Source organism: Pseudophryne corroboree, chromosome 9 (genome assembly GCF_028390025.1).
Source record: "Pseudophryne corroboree isolate aPseCor3 chromosome 9, aPseCor3.hap2, whole genome shotgun sequence".
NCBI lineage: Eukaryota > Metazoa > Chordata > Amphibia > Anura > Myobatrachidae > Pseudophryne > Pseudophryne corroboree.
Genome location: NC_086452.1, coordinates 66,363,495 through 66,377,997, shown reverse-complemented (window position 1 = coordinate 66,377,997; position 14,503 = coordinate 66,363,495). Strand labels below are relative to the sequence as shown.

The following is a 14,503-nucleotide window of genomic DNA, read 5'->3' as shown; positions in this document are numbered from 1 at the left end:
GCGAGTAACCTCACCGCTGACTGCAAAGTTCCAGGACCGACTCAAAGAGCCCGAGGCTGGTTTGGCTTAAGAGGGGGGACCCCACGCAATTTTTTTTTCAAGTTTTTACAATAAACAGACCCTTTCCCATAGATAACCATGCACAGATCTCACTGATCCGTGCATGATCATCCAAACTCGCCTGGAAAAAGCAGGTCTATTTTTTTGCTGCTTTTTTTAACGAATCGCAAAAAAATACACCCACACTTGAGCACTCAGAGACTAACACCCAAATACGAATGAATAGTGAATACCCGTGTTGTAGGAAATAACAGCCGCGTTTGACCGATGGTCTATTCATTCGTATTTCTGAACTTTGTCATTCAAACCATTACGAATAGTCCAAACACTGCCGAGATTTGTGCTTAGTGAATTCCCGTGTTGGGACTTAGAAAAAAAAAACACAAATCGGACAAACTCGATTTTTTAGTAAATTTTGGCCCTTGTGAGTATACAAATAGAGAACACTCTTTTTCAGTCAGGGATTGGATATAGGCCCTCATTCCGAGTTGATCGCTCGCTAGCTGTTTTTAGCCACCGTGCAAACGTATAGTCGCCGCCCACGGGGGAGTGTATTTTCGCTTAGCAAGTGTGCGAACGCCTGTGCAGCCGAGCTCTGCAAAAACATTTTGTGCAGTTTTAGAGTAGGTCTGAACTTACTCAGCCCTTGCGATCACTGCAGTCTTTTTTTGGTGCCGGAATTGGCGTCACACACCCGCCCTCCAAACGCCCAGACCCGCCTGCGTTTTCCCTACCACTCCCAGAAAACGTTCAGTTGACACCTATAAACGCCCTCTTTCTGTCAATCTTCTTGCGATATGCTGTGCGTATGGATTCTTCGTTAAATCCATAGCTCAGCAACGATCCGCATTGTACCCGTACGACGCCCCTGCGCATTGCGGTGCATACGCATGCGCAGTAGAGACCTGATCGCAGCGCAGCGAAAATCGGCAGCGTGCGATCAACTCGGAATGACCCCCATTCTTTTTGTCCCCAGAATGGAAATACACATCGATCCAGTTCATAACTCAAAGTCACAGACATATATATTTCAATCCATATCAGCCACAGGCAGGGAAACAATTTCTATTTCTCATAGTATAAACGATAGTTTGCATATATGCAGCATTAAAAAAAATCATGCAGTATCAGTTAGATAATGAAAATGCCTAAGATGTGTTCTAGACTGTACAGTACATAGAAAGTAAACCACACAGAGATGGATTTCTGTTTCTGCTGTCATCCGTTATACCATGTATTGAACAGACAATGAGAAAACAGTGGGGCTGTGTTTATAGACAGAATACCTGGTGCCTAATGGTATTGCAGGAGTCAGATGCACCCAGGATGAGCAGGAAAACCACTAGAAAAAAAGGACTGTAGCGCACTGCAGCATGTGCAGTCGGTGCTGTGCCGGGAATGGGTTTCGATCAGCTCACTGGAGCCCAGTAATAGAATCCCATTCATGACGCATCTCTGTATCTAGGCATGGGTCTCGATCAGCTGACTGGAGCCCAGTAATAGAATCCCATTCATAACGCATCTCTGTATCTATCTGTGGTCAGTGATCAGCTGATTGGAATCCAGAAAGTGATGCGCGTTTCGCCATCAGGCTTGTTCATAACAGGTCTCCAAGACCCCGGCGATTCTGCTGTGTCTTACACCCAACAATGACCGCAGCCACCGCAAAAAAGGTGAATTAAACACTCTTACCGGCTTTTGATAAGATATTATTGATACAGAAACATGTCTAGCAGACTGGCATCATGAAACGTGCGTATACCAGGGGACACATTCCTGAGAGGCCACCAGCTGATGGAATGCAGGACTGAGACAAACATTATGTTTGATGCATCTTACAACTTTGTCTCTATGTGGATGCAATGAAATTAGTACAATTGTGCATCGCCGGCACCAATTTACGGAGCAGGCGCGGTGTGAATTCAGGCAAGATATGCCCCCCAAATAGGCATTAGTGCAGCTCTTGCATCAGCCCTTTTGTCTATATTACAGGCGACACAAACTTGTGTGCTTGAAGGTTTTTATTAGATACTTTGAAGAGCAGCTACAAAAATAACTGGTGGGTGCAAGCTGCGTCCAGCTATAAGGATGAGGCCCAATCAGAATTTGTTACTGTGCGGACTCCATAAAATGAAATCCCATTATCGCATGTTGGTACAACAGTAGAAGCACCGAAACTCCCAATCAGCACAAGAAACCTCCCAAGTTCAACCAGGAAACATTTGTTTTGTGGTTTCTAAGTAAATACCATTGAACAACTTATTTTTTTATACTTCTTCTTGGGTGGTCTTCAGGTTGCCGACTGTCGGGATCCCGGCGCACAGTATACCGGCGCTGGAATCCCGACAGCCGGCATACCGACACTTTTTCTCCCTCTTGGGGGTCCACGGCTTCCCTGGAGGGAGGATAAATAGCGTGGCGCGCGTAGTGCGCTACCGTGCCCGCAAGGGGATCATTTGCACTCGCCCAGCTGTCGGTATGCCGGCGGTCAGGATTCCGGCACCGGTATGCTGGTCGCCGGGATCCCGGCCGCCGGCATACCCTACTACACCCCTTTTTCTTTCAGCCGGAGAATCCTCCACTTACGGCTTTTATAATCGGTAACTGTTCTAAATATTACAATATACTGTACATTATTCCTTTCTTATTAAGCAAACTGCAATGTTTGATTTTTTTCCATGTTGTGTAAATTAACCTAGATCTTAATTAGCCACCAAACTGGAAATACATGTTCGCTCCTACAAAAACATAACAGCTATTAACAATGACCGCAAATAGATGTAACCGATCTCTTCGGTGTGAGCCTGGTTGATTTCCTGCTCCGCAACCAGGAGAGTTGGGATGTCTGTATATAGATATTATAAACCGGCAACAGATGAGCCTCTTGACCAGGGAGGCCCAGTGCTATAAGCAGAGTGCTGTGCGTTCAGTGGGGCTACAATCTGGGTACATGGCATCATACATAATTAATACAGATATACACAGACCACACGTCATCAGCACCCACCTCCAGTATTCCTCGCTCGGGCTCGTCCTCTTCACAGTCTGGTTGAGAATGGCCGAAATGTTCAATGCGGCCTGATAGGTGGTGATGTTGAGGCTTGAGTTGGATGAGGGGCTTAGTACACCAACACAGTTAGCCGTGTTCCAGATATTATTGCAGTAAGTCCACGGCAGGACACGGTTCATAGACATGAAGAAGTAGTAAAAGGCGATACAGATAACCACGTTGTAATAAATACCGATATAGGTGGAAACGACCATCATTCCGTAACCTATACCTGGTGGAGGAAGACCAGATTGTGGCAGATGGTAAATTGCAAATAGCACTTACAGTATATAAGGTCACTGGTCACTATAAGCAGTGCCAATAATAAACATACATTGGGGGTGATTCCGAGTTGTTCGCTCGCTAGCCACTTTTAGCAGCCGTGCAAACGTATAGTCGCCGCCCACGGGGGAGTGTATTTTCGCTTTGCAAGTGTGCGAACGCCTTTGCAGCCGAGCGGTACAAAAACATTTTGTGCAGAACAAGACCAGCCCTGTAGTTACTTATTCTGTGCGATGATTGCAGCGACGGAGGTCCCGGAATTGACGTCAGATACCCGCCCTGCAAACGCCTAGACACGCCTGCGTTTTTCCAAACACTCCCAGAAAATGGTCAGTTGACACCCATAAACGCCCTCTTCCTGTCAATCTCCTTGCGATCGGCTGTGCGAATGGAATCTTTGCTAGATCCAGTGCACAACAACGCTCTTTGCGCTCGTACGATGCGCGTGCGCATTGCGGCGCATACGCGTGCGCGGTTTTGCCATTTTTTTACCTGATAGCTGCGCTGCGAAAATCGGCAGCGAGCGATCAACTCGGAATGACCCCCTTTGTCAATATTGCTAAGTATTTAAAAATAGCGAATCTGTGAGACTGTCTACCAAACGCATGTCCGTGGCAGGTTCATCTGGGATGTATAAGGGGGATTAATCATCTAGTTGGGTCAGTGTTACTGGTATATTGAAGCTTTCCAGTATTGTGATGGTTTTGTGTTGGGTATAATGCACACCTTATTATTTCCATTTTCATATACTGTTTTGCATCATCTTGGGGCAGTGTATCAAAGCTTGGAGAGAGATAAAGTGGCGAGAGATACAGTACCTACCAATCAGACCTGTCATTTTCAAACACAGCCTGTAGCATGGCAGTTAGTAGCTGATTGGTTGGTACTTTATCTCTCTCCATGGTTCGAAACGTCTTCCCCTATACTTACTAGCGGGTTAACGGGTGCTGAGACCCTGTTTACACACAAATCCGTGAAGTCATCATGGATTCTGTGGATTAACGTCCGTTAACCCGTGTTAACGCCCGTTAACGGGAGTTAAAAATGCAATTGGATCGCCTCGGGCATTAAAGCCAGAGTCTACCTCCCTTTTTCACCCGCGATAATTTACCGTGGGTAATTGAATCCGGCCCTAGTGGTAAGACAGGACTTTATATAGCAGAGTACAGATAGTATGAAATGAGCTAGCAGGGGTGGAAAGAGTATATGCAGGGGTAGTGTACCCAGTTTTAGGGTAAGGGCTCTCAGCATTTTTCCCTCCATCCAGATCGGTGCCCAAATAAATAACAACTACTGAAAATCCATAAATTATTATATATTATTGAAGCATTACTTAATATAATAGCTTATCACAGTACAGTAGGTGATTGAACAAAACCTGAATTCCTTTTAATGACAGAGAAACTGTAAATAAAATTATTTCTTTAACATAATACATGTCACTGATTGCGCCACCATTTATATAGAATAGTATGCAGACAAGTATATATATATACTGGATCATACAACAGTTACATTTGGTTCAGCTGTTACATAATATATTTGAGAATGATATAAAATTCACTTTCGATCACAATTGAGTCAAAAATATATTAACACCAGACTGGGATTGGGAGTCTAGTGTCTGACCATCATACCTTTAAATATGGGGCACACTCTCCATACCCCAAGGCATCCCTGACTGGCGAACTGTCCAAATGAGAGTTCCATAAAAAACAGTGGAATCCCGCAGAAAACCAACATGATGAAATATGGGAACATAAACGCTCCTGGAGGAGAAACAAATAACATAATAAAGACATGTCATAAAAACAAATGGAAGAGTTCTCTACAGTACGAGCAATGATGATGCGAAACGCGTCGCTGGACACAGAAATATCTTATAGGTATGGCAAAAGCTTCTGGGCCAAGGTACATCAAGGTTTCATAGGTTAATGCTGTTCAAGGTGACATTGGAACGGTTATATATGTGCTGAATACAGACTTTTGCAGGTAACAACCGTAATAGTCATATAATCAAGGCCTTGTGTCTTATTGCAGATAGGAAAGGAGTCCTTTTTAAGCAAAGGGTGTTTGCTTATCATATTAATTATGGGACCAATTATCTATTGTTACTGCAGGTAAAAATCTATTGGTTTAAAGTTAAAATGTAAAGTTAATTTAATTGAGCCGAGATGTTTTCCACCTGCATAGACCTTTAATATATTAGTTTGCACAAACCTTACAGCACCATTTACCAGATGCATTGCTTTTTCTTTCCTCTATATCCAGCAGCAATGGTTATTAATAAGTCAGCCAGATAGATATAAAGGCCTTGCTGAAGAACCAGAGCCGGCCATAGCTATAGGCAAACTAGGCAATTGCCTAGGGCATTTGATATGCCTAGGGGCATCTGCAGCTTCTGCTGATTAAAATGATATGCGGCATGCCTATATTCTGTATAGCATTTCATATGCAGATACAACCACAGTCTCACACAGTATATAGGCATACTGCATATCATTTTAATCAGCAGAATCTGCTTGTGCATCCTAGCCACATAGCAATGCAAATAAGATGCATTTTCATAAAAAAAGGTGCCCGACGTTAGCATTGAGGCAAGATTTATGAGGACACATCTGTATCCAAGCAGAGGCAGAGATCACAGTGTTAGTGGGAGTGTGAGTGCTGTGTGCATGTGAGTGGGTTGGTTGTGCAGTAGTGTTCGGAAATATGTGTAAGGAGCATTATGTGTGTCATGTAAAAATGCATTAATAATGTGCAACACATGTGTAAGGGGCACTATGTGTGTCATTATGTGTATAAGGGCATTAATAATGTGTGGCATATGTGTAACAGGGTACTACTGTATGTGTGTCATTATGTGTATAGGGGCACTAATAATGTGCAGCAAATGTGTAGGGGGCACTATGTGTCATTATGTGTATAAGGGTATTAATAATGTGCGACATATATGTAAGGGACATTATGTGTCAAAGGGCATTAATAAAGGTTGTCATAATGTGTAAGGCACATTATGTTTATAAGGACATTAATAATGTGTAAGGGGCATTACTGTGTGAAATTATGTGTATAAATGCATTACTAATGTGTGGCATTATGTGTATAGGGTGCTCTACTATGTGGCGTTGCGTATAGAAAGGGCACTACTGTGTCATCTAATATGAATAAAGAGCAATAGGGTGTGGTGTAATGTGAATAAGGAGCAATTCAATGTGATGTTATGTGAATAAGGGGCTCTACTGTGAGGAGTAATGTTTATAAGGTAAAGTAATACTACTGTGGGATGTAATATGAATTATGGACACTATCGCATGATGAAATGTGAATAAAGTTGCAGTACTGTGTGGCGTAATTGGAATTGGGGTTACTATTGTGTGGCCATGCCCCTTGCCAGCAAAAACACACCCTTTTTGGGCTGTGCGCCAAATGTGCGAACTGTTCCTATTTAAAATATAGGGGGTACAAACACCAAAATAAGGACTGCTATGGGTGAGGGGTGATGGTGCTGGGAAAGAGGTGCAACCAGTGGTGGTGCTAGGGGGCACCAGCCAAAATCTTGCCTAGGGCATCATATTGGTTAGGGCCGGCCCTGTGAAGAACACTACAGATGGAGTGACAGTTGGAAGTCTCTCACCTCCTCCATTCCGGTAACAGAGATAAGGAAACCTCCAGACATTGCCCAGTCCCACTGCGTACCCCACGCTGGTCAAGACAAACTCAATCTGGTTGCCCCAGTTTCCTCTCTTCACATTCTCGTCTTTTTTCCTGGACTCGCTAGGCACCGCCCCGTTCTGCAAGATAATTTCCTCCACTGATTAATGTACGATAAGACATTCATATAAACAAGATATAGATTAATTCTTGGACTATTATCAGTGTGGTTATAGACAGCAGTAACAGATTATTTGGGAGATGCATCACACCTTTCGAAGAGAAAAAAAGTGGAGAAGTTGCCCATAGCAACTAATCAGCTAAACACTGTCATTTGATAGACTGTGCTAGATAAAGGATAGCCAGAAGCTGATTGGTTAGGAGGTTTGATACATCTCCCTCTTATTTATAAATAAGTCTAATAACATAGCTGGGTGGTTATTAAGCCCCCAAGACCTGGGCTCTATGTACAGAGATTTACTGTGCCCCCCTGTGGTATTGCATTCCTAATCTAATTTTCCTCCATCACATACAGTATCACTGACTTCGGCCTATAGTCTTCAATATTCTGGTTTTGTTTATTTTAATAACAATTGATCAATTGTTTTTTTTCTTTTCTCTGCTGCTAAATATTGTGCGAAGATTTACCCTTTACCTGCCAGATGAACAAGGTACAATTTTACACACCAACTGCAGGGTACTTATAGATGTTGGAAATGTTCAGGTGTGTCCTCTTACATCTTTGCTCCGTGCGCTACAAGTCGTGTTACACATAATGCGTGAGGGCTGTGTGACTCGGTAGTGCCAAGCATCTTTTTGTGCGTGTTATTCCGTATAATGCGTCTCGGCAGCAACGTAATGTAATAAGGATGCAAGAGCAGCTTCTGCTGAGTAAAATGATATGCAGCATGCCTATATTCTGTGTGTGACTGTGGCTGTATCTGCATACAAAATGCTATGCTAGTGTTTTCATTGAAAACACTGTAACGTGGCATTTTGGATGCAGATAGAGCTGAAATTATACACAGAATATAGGCATGTTGAATATCATTTTAATCAGCAGAAGCTGCTTGTGCGTCCTATTACATTATTTTGCATCTAAGACACATTTTCGCTGGAAAAAAATGCAAAAAAGATGTTTGGCACTACAGAGTCCCGACCACGGCATGGCGCGACTTCAATGGCTGTTTAGCGTGACTGCAGCAAGGATGTAAAAAGACACGTGTACCATAAATGCAGATCATGATGATACCAACAATACAATGACCTGAGGCCCCACTGCCAGTACCGTCGGTGGTCTCCCACACCGGCTATGTTGCGGGGAGCTGCTTTTACCTGTCCCCCTTGTGCATCCGGCTGCGGCTCCGGGAGATGCCGCTGTGTCACTGATCCAGTCACCAGTGCTGGGGTCATTGGAGCGGCAGTGAGGGTGTCCTATAGGACGCCTGTCACTGCCCACTCAAATAAAAGTCAACAATAACTCCCGTTGCCCATCAGAGATCTCGTAAAGTAGTCGGACTCACTACATGGTATAGCATGGAATTGCTTACTCGAGGTTCTCCGCCTTTTTAGTCCACATGTATGAATGATTACCGTGGTTCCTTTTACACATTTTCAATGATTGTCATGGTTTCTTTTACTTGTACATTCCTTTTGTGTGCATTGATTATATGTTTTGTACTTTGGGGGTCATTCCGAGTTGTTCGCTCGGTAAATTTCTTCGCATCGCAGCGATTTTCCGCTTAGTGCGCATGCGCAATGTCCGCAGTGCGACTGCGACAAAAATATTTGCTATGCAGTTAGGTATTTTACTCATGGTTTTTTCTTAGTTCTGGTGATCGTAATGTGATTGACAGGAAGTGGGTGTTTCTGGGCGGAAACTGGCCATTTTATGGGTGTGTGCGAAAAAACGCTACCGTTTCTGGGAAAAACGCGGGAGTGGCTGGAGAAACGGAGGAGTGTCTGGGCGAACGCTGGGTGTGCTTATGACGTCAAACCAGGAACGACAAGCACTGAACTGATCGCAGATGCCGAGTATGTCTCGAGCTACTCAGAAACTGCACAGAGATGTCTTTTCGCTATAATGCGAATCTTTCGTTCGCAATTTTAAGAAGCTAAGATTCACTCCCAGTAGGCGGTGGCTTAGCGTGTGTAAAGCTGCTAAAAGCAGCTTGCGAGCGAACAACTCGGAATGAGGGCCTTTGTTACGGCAGTGGATTCAGTGACATTATGTACTCTCATAATATTGTACTTTCGTTTGTGTGAATTTACTTTCAATAAAAAATATTTAAAAAAAAGAAGTCAAAACTAAAAGAAAAAAAAACGAAATGAGGGACCACAAAAGCTGTCCCCCCAAAATGGTGCCCGTCCTTGCCGGCAAAAAACTGAAAACTGGCTGCAGGGGGCGGGGTATAATGGAGATGGTTCCCTGGGCTGCTGAGTAATTAATTATAAATTAACTGTTTGCTGCCCAGACTCTCCTCTCCAGGCTATACCCATTGTCCTCCCTGTTTGTCGCCACTCCTCGTTACCTCCCCCAAACGGCCACTGTCTGTCCATCATTTTGCATCTTAATCATGTCTGCATCTGCCATCACAAGACCCATCATTCATACTTGTCTACACTCACAATAGTAAAAAAAATGGCGGACCACATGGAGTTTGCAGGCATGTTCAAGTCATCCTTAAGCCATATACTGCATGTTGGGGCAGCGTGATTTCTGGGAACCTTACATGTAGAAGTTTTTTGATGTGAGAAATTAAGATTTAAAAAAATTATTTTAATTGGATATAGGGGGTCATTCCGAGTTGATCGTAGCTGTGCTAAATTTAGCACCGCTACGATCATCTTCCCTGACATGCGGGGGGACGCCCAGCACAGGGCTAGTCTGTCCCGCATGTCAGTCCGCCCCCCCCCCCCCCCGCACAAATACAAAAGCGTTGCACAGCGGCGATGCTTTTGTATTTGTGGAGTAACTCCCGGCCAGCGTAGCTCCTGCGGTTGGCCGGGAATTGATTGTCGCGCAACCGCCGCGGCCTGCCCCCCCAACGGTCTGGCCACGCCAGCATTGGCCGGACCGCGCCTCCTAAACGGCGGCGATAAGCCCCTCCCGCCAAGCGACCGCCTCTGTCTCAGAGGCGATCGCTGGGCAACAACGGCTGCCATGCGCCAGAGCACTGCGCCATGCGCCAGAGCACTGCGCAGTTCCGACCCGTTCGCTGCGACAAACTGCAGCGAGCGATCGGGTCGGAATGACCCCCATAGTCTGGATATAGTAACCTTAAATCAAAAAGTATAAATAGACGTTCAGCCTCAGTTGTTCTTCCAGACTGTCAAGGAAATGGTAATAAGCTGAAGACACTGATCTGGGCCCCTACTGATGTACTGGGCCCCTCCTGGTGCATGACACAGGCAGGATGCCCAGCAAATGACGGCAAACTTTGTGGTATTACAGAGCTAGACAATAAATGTGACCCTGTGGATTTGGATGCCAGGCAGGTTACCAGTCTCAGGTCTGCCCATGTCCATCAGCATTTAGAGAAAGACAAATTGTATTTGACTACAGTTCAATCACTTTCACAGCAGCTGTGTTGTTTTTAGGAGTTTGTGCATGTGGAACAATCCTTATGAGGGATATAGGGAAATGTTTGATATAAAATGAGAGCAAAGGATTTAGCCCCCATGTGAAGCAATCTGGAGGGTCTACTGCTCTGTGTTTGTCTGCCCATCACAGTAGGACACTGACTGTCTGGATTCACACAAAGGCTGCTCTGTGCTGGCGCTTCATGAAAAGCCCCCTCACCTTGTGTATAAGACCTGGGAGTAACGGCCTGAGAACAGAGCACACGCTGTCAGTGTTCAGCCTTTCTCATGTCACTTGGTCAAGTGAGCAATTTACGACTAGATGATCTCTTATAAATACCCAAAAGCGTCACTTTAAAACGGTGAAAGGCTTCATATTTGTACCTAAAAAGGTAGACTGGATCTCTTGGACAGCTCAATACATTGTCTATAATGGTATAGAGTGGCACAGAGGGGTACATAGTGTCACATAATAGTACAGAGAGTACAGAGTGGCACATAAAAGAATAGACAGAGTATCACATAGTACTATAGAAGGGCAGAGATAGCTACAGAGTGTCTCATAGTATAGAGTGGCACAGAGAGGTACATAGTGTCACATAATAGTACAGAGAGTACAGAGTGGCACATAAAACAATAGACAGGTACAGAGTATCACATAGTACTACAGAAGGGCAGAGATAGCTACAGAGTGTCTCATAGTATAGAGTGGCACAGAGAGGTACATAGTGTCACATAATAGTACAGAGAGTAGAGTGGCACATAATAGAATAGAGAGGTACAGAGTGTCACATAGTAGTATAGAGGGGAAGAGATAGCTACAGAGTGTCTCATAGTAGTATAGAGTGGCACAGAGAGGTACATAGTGTCACATAATAGTACAGAGAGTAGAGTGGCACATAATAGAATAGAGAGGCACAGAGTGTCACATAGTAGTATAGAGTGGCACAGAGAGGTACATAGTGTCACATAATAGTACAGAGAGTACAGAGTGGCACATAATAGAATAGAGAGGTACAGAGTATCACATAGTAGTATAGAGGGGCAGAGATAGCTACAGAGTGTCTCATAGTAGTATAGAGTGGCACAGAGAGGTACATAGTGTCAAATAATAGTACAGAGTGGCACAGAGAGTACAGAGTGGCACATAATAGAACAGAGAGGTACAGAGTGTCACATAGTAGTGTAGAGGGGCAGAGATAGCTACAGAATGTCTCATAGTAGTATAGAGTATCACAGAGAGGTACATAATGGCACATAGTAGTATAGAGTGTCACAGAGAGGTACATAGTGTCACATAGTAGTATAGAGTGGCACAGAGAAGTACATAGTGTCACATAGTAGTACAGAGAGAACAGAGTGGCACATAAAATAATAGAGAGGTACAGAATATCACATAGTACTATAGAGGGGCAGAGATAGCTACAGAGTGTCTCATTGTATAGAGTGGCACAGAGAGGTACATAGTACAGAGAGTACAGAGTGGCACATAAAAGAATAGAGAGGTACAGAGTATCACATAGTACTATAGAGGGGCAGAGATAGCTACAGAGTGTCTCATAGTATAGAGTGGCACAGAGAGGTACATAGTACAGAGAGTACAGAGTGGCACATAAAAGAATAGAGAGGTACAGAGTATCACATAGTACTATAGAAGGGCAGAGATAGCTACAGAGTGTCTCATAGTATAGAGTGGCACAGAGAGGTACATAGTGTCACATAATAGTACAGAGAGGCACATAATAGAATAGAGAGGTACAGAGTGTCACATAGTAGTATAGAGTGGCACAGAGAGGTACATAGTGTCACATAATAGTACAGAGAGTACAGAGTGGCACATAATAGAATAGAGAGGTACAGAGTGTCACATAGTAGTATAGAGTGGCACAGAGAGGTACATAGTGTCACATAATAGTACAGAGAGTACAGAGTGGCACATAATAGAATAGAGAGGTACAGAGTATCACATAGTAGTATAGAGGGGCAGAGATAGCTACAGAGTGTCTCATAGTAGTATAGAGTGGCACAGAGAGGTACATAGTGTCACATAATAGTATAGAGTGGCACAGAGAGGTACATAGTGTCACATAGTAGTATAGAGTGGCACAGAGAGGTACATTGTGTCACATAATAGTACAGAGTGGCACAGAGAGTACAGAGTCTGATGTATGTCGTGTATGATTATGCGCAACTGGAGCAACCGGTCCAGTGTGAATACATCTGCGCGAGGTGTACGCGAACGGTTGCCCTGGAAGCCCAGGTAACTGATCTAGAGCAAACCGTTACGAGACTGAGGAGTATTCACAATCTCGAACTAAGCTTAGATAGAACGATGGAGGAGTTGCAGGGAGGGCCACCGGTAGTCGAGGACAAGGACAATCAGGTAGCAAGCTGGGTCACAATTAGAAGGAAGAGGGGGAGGGGGAGACAGGACATCTCCGACCTGCCAAACCCCAATAAATTCGCCTGACTGAACGAAGATTCTGGGGATAGCAGTGAAAAAATGACGGCACTGGAGGATACCGTTCCCTCTAGCAACCAGAGGAGCGGTCCCTCCAGGACAAAGGGAAAAAAAGAAAGTTAGGTACCTAGTCAAATTGTGGTGGTAGGGGATTCTATTATCAGGAAAACAGACAGGGCAATCTGTTACCGGGACCGTGATCGCCGTACAGTCTGTTGTCTCCCGGGTGCTCGGGTACGGCACATTGCGGACCGGGTAGAAAGATTGTTGGGAGGCGCCGAGAACGACCCGGATGTCTTGGTGCACGTTGGCACCAATGACAAAGTTAGTGGTAGGTGGGATGTCCTTAAGAAAGATTATAGGGGCCTAGGACAAAAATGTAAGGCAAGGACATCTAAGGTAATATTCTCTGAAATATTACCTGTGCCACGCGCTAGTCCAGGAAGGCAGAGGGAGATTGGGGAGATACATGTGTGGCTTAGAGACTGGTGTAGGAAGGAGGGGTTTATGTTCTTAGAACACTGGGCGGACTTCTCAGTCAGGCGCCATCTTTTTGGTCGCGATGGATTACACCTGAATGAGGAGGGGGCAGCGGTGCTGGGGGAAGGATGGTTAGAAGGTTGGAGGAGATTTTAAACTAGGTGCCTGGGGGGAGGGATTAGAAAGAATTGGTGGGATAACTAGAGAGCGAAGAATAGTGGGATGGAAGAAGTATAATGGGGGTAGAGGGGGGGAAGAAGAAAAATAGTCAGCAATGGTAATTTAAGGGATACCGAGGATCCTAAGGAAATGTTATGTACTACAAAACTTGCGGATCAGGGAATTAATAAACTTAAGTGTATGATTACAAATGCGAAAAGCCTAACAAATAAAATGGGGGAATTAGAGGCAATTGCACTTAATGACCATTATGACATATTAGGCATTACTGGGACGATTCTCACGACTGGACGGCAAACATCGAGGGATACACTCTCTTCAGGAGAGATAGGACTAATAAAAAGGGAGGGGGTGTTTGTCTTTATGTTAAACCATTCTTATAACCATATTTAAAGGAGGTCATTTACGAGGAGACTGGAGATAACGTAGAGTCATTATGGGTTGAGATTTCGAGTGGGGGTAAAGATACAAAAAATACTTTTAATAGGGACATGCTATAAACTGACAGATATTAGTGTGGCTGACGAATTACAACTCTTGCAGCAAATCAAAAAAGCTGCAGGTATATGGGACGTCATTATTGTTGGGGACTTCAATTACCCGAACATAAACTGGAACACCGAAATAGTAAATACAGCTAGGGGTAACAGGTTCTTGAACATGCTAAAACAGGAATTCCCAACCACGGTCCCCAAGGCACACTAACAGTGCAGGTTTTAGTGATATCCAGGCTTTAGCACAGGTGACTTAATTAG

The 14,503-nt window shown here is 44.3% G+C and overlaps 1 protein-coding gene across 5 annotated transcripts in view; it reads right to left on the bottom strand.

Moving 5' to 3' along the window:
* SLC6A9 (solute carrier family 6 member 9) overlaps positions 1 to 14,503 on the bottom strand; it is a 229,477-nt gene that overhangs the window by 36,661 nt on the left and 178,313 nt on the right. For all 5 annotated transcript variants that reach the window (XM_063939480.1, XM_063939481.1, XM_063939483.1 and 2 more), the window contains 3 exons: positions 7,029 to 7,185; positions 5,029 to 5,160; positions 3,068 to 3,341 (listed from right to left, as the gene is read on the bottom strand). In XM_063939480.1, coding sequence (XP_063795550.1) covers positions 3,068 to 3,341; positions 5,029 to 5,160; positions 7,029 to 7,185 — 563 coding nt within the window. The remainder of the gene's footprint in view (positions 1 to 3,067; positions 3,342 to 5,028; positions 5,161 to 7,028; positions 7,186 to 14,503) is intronic.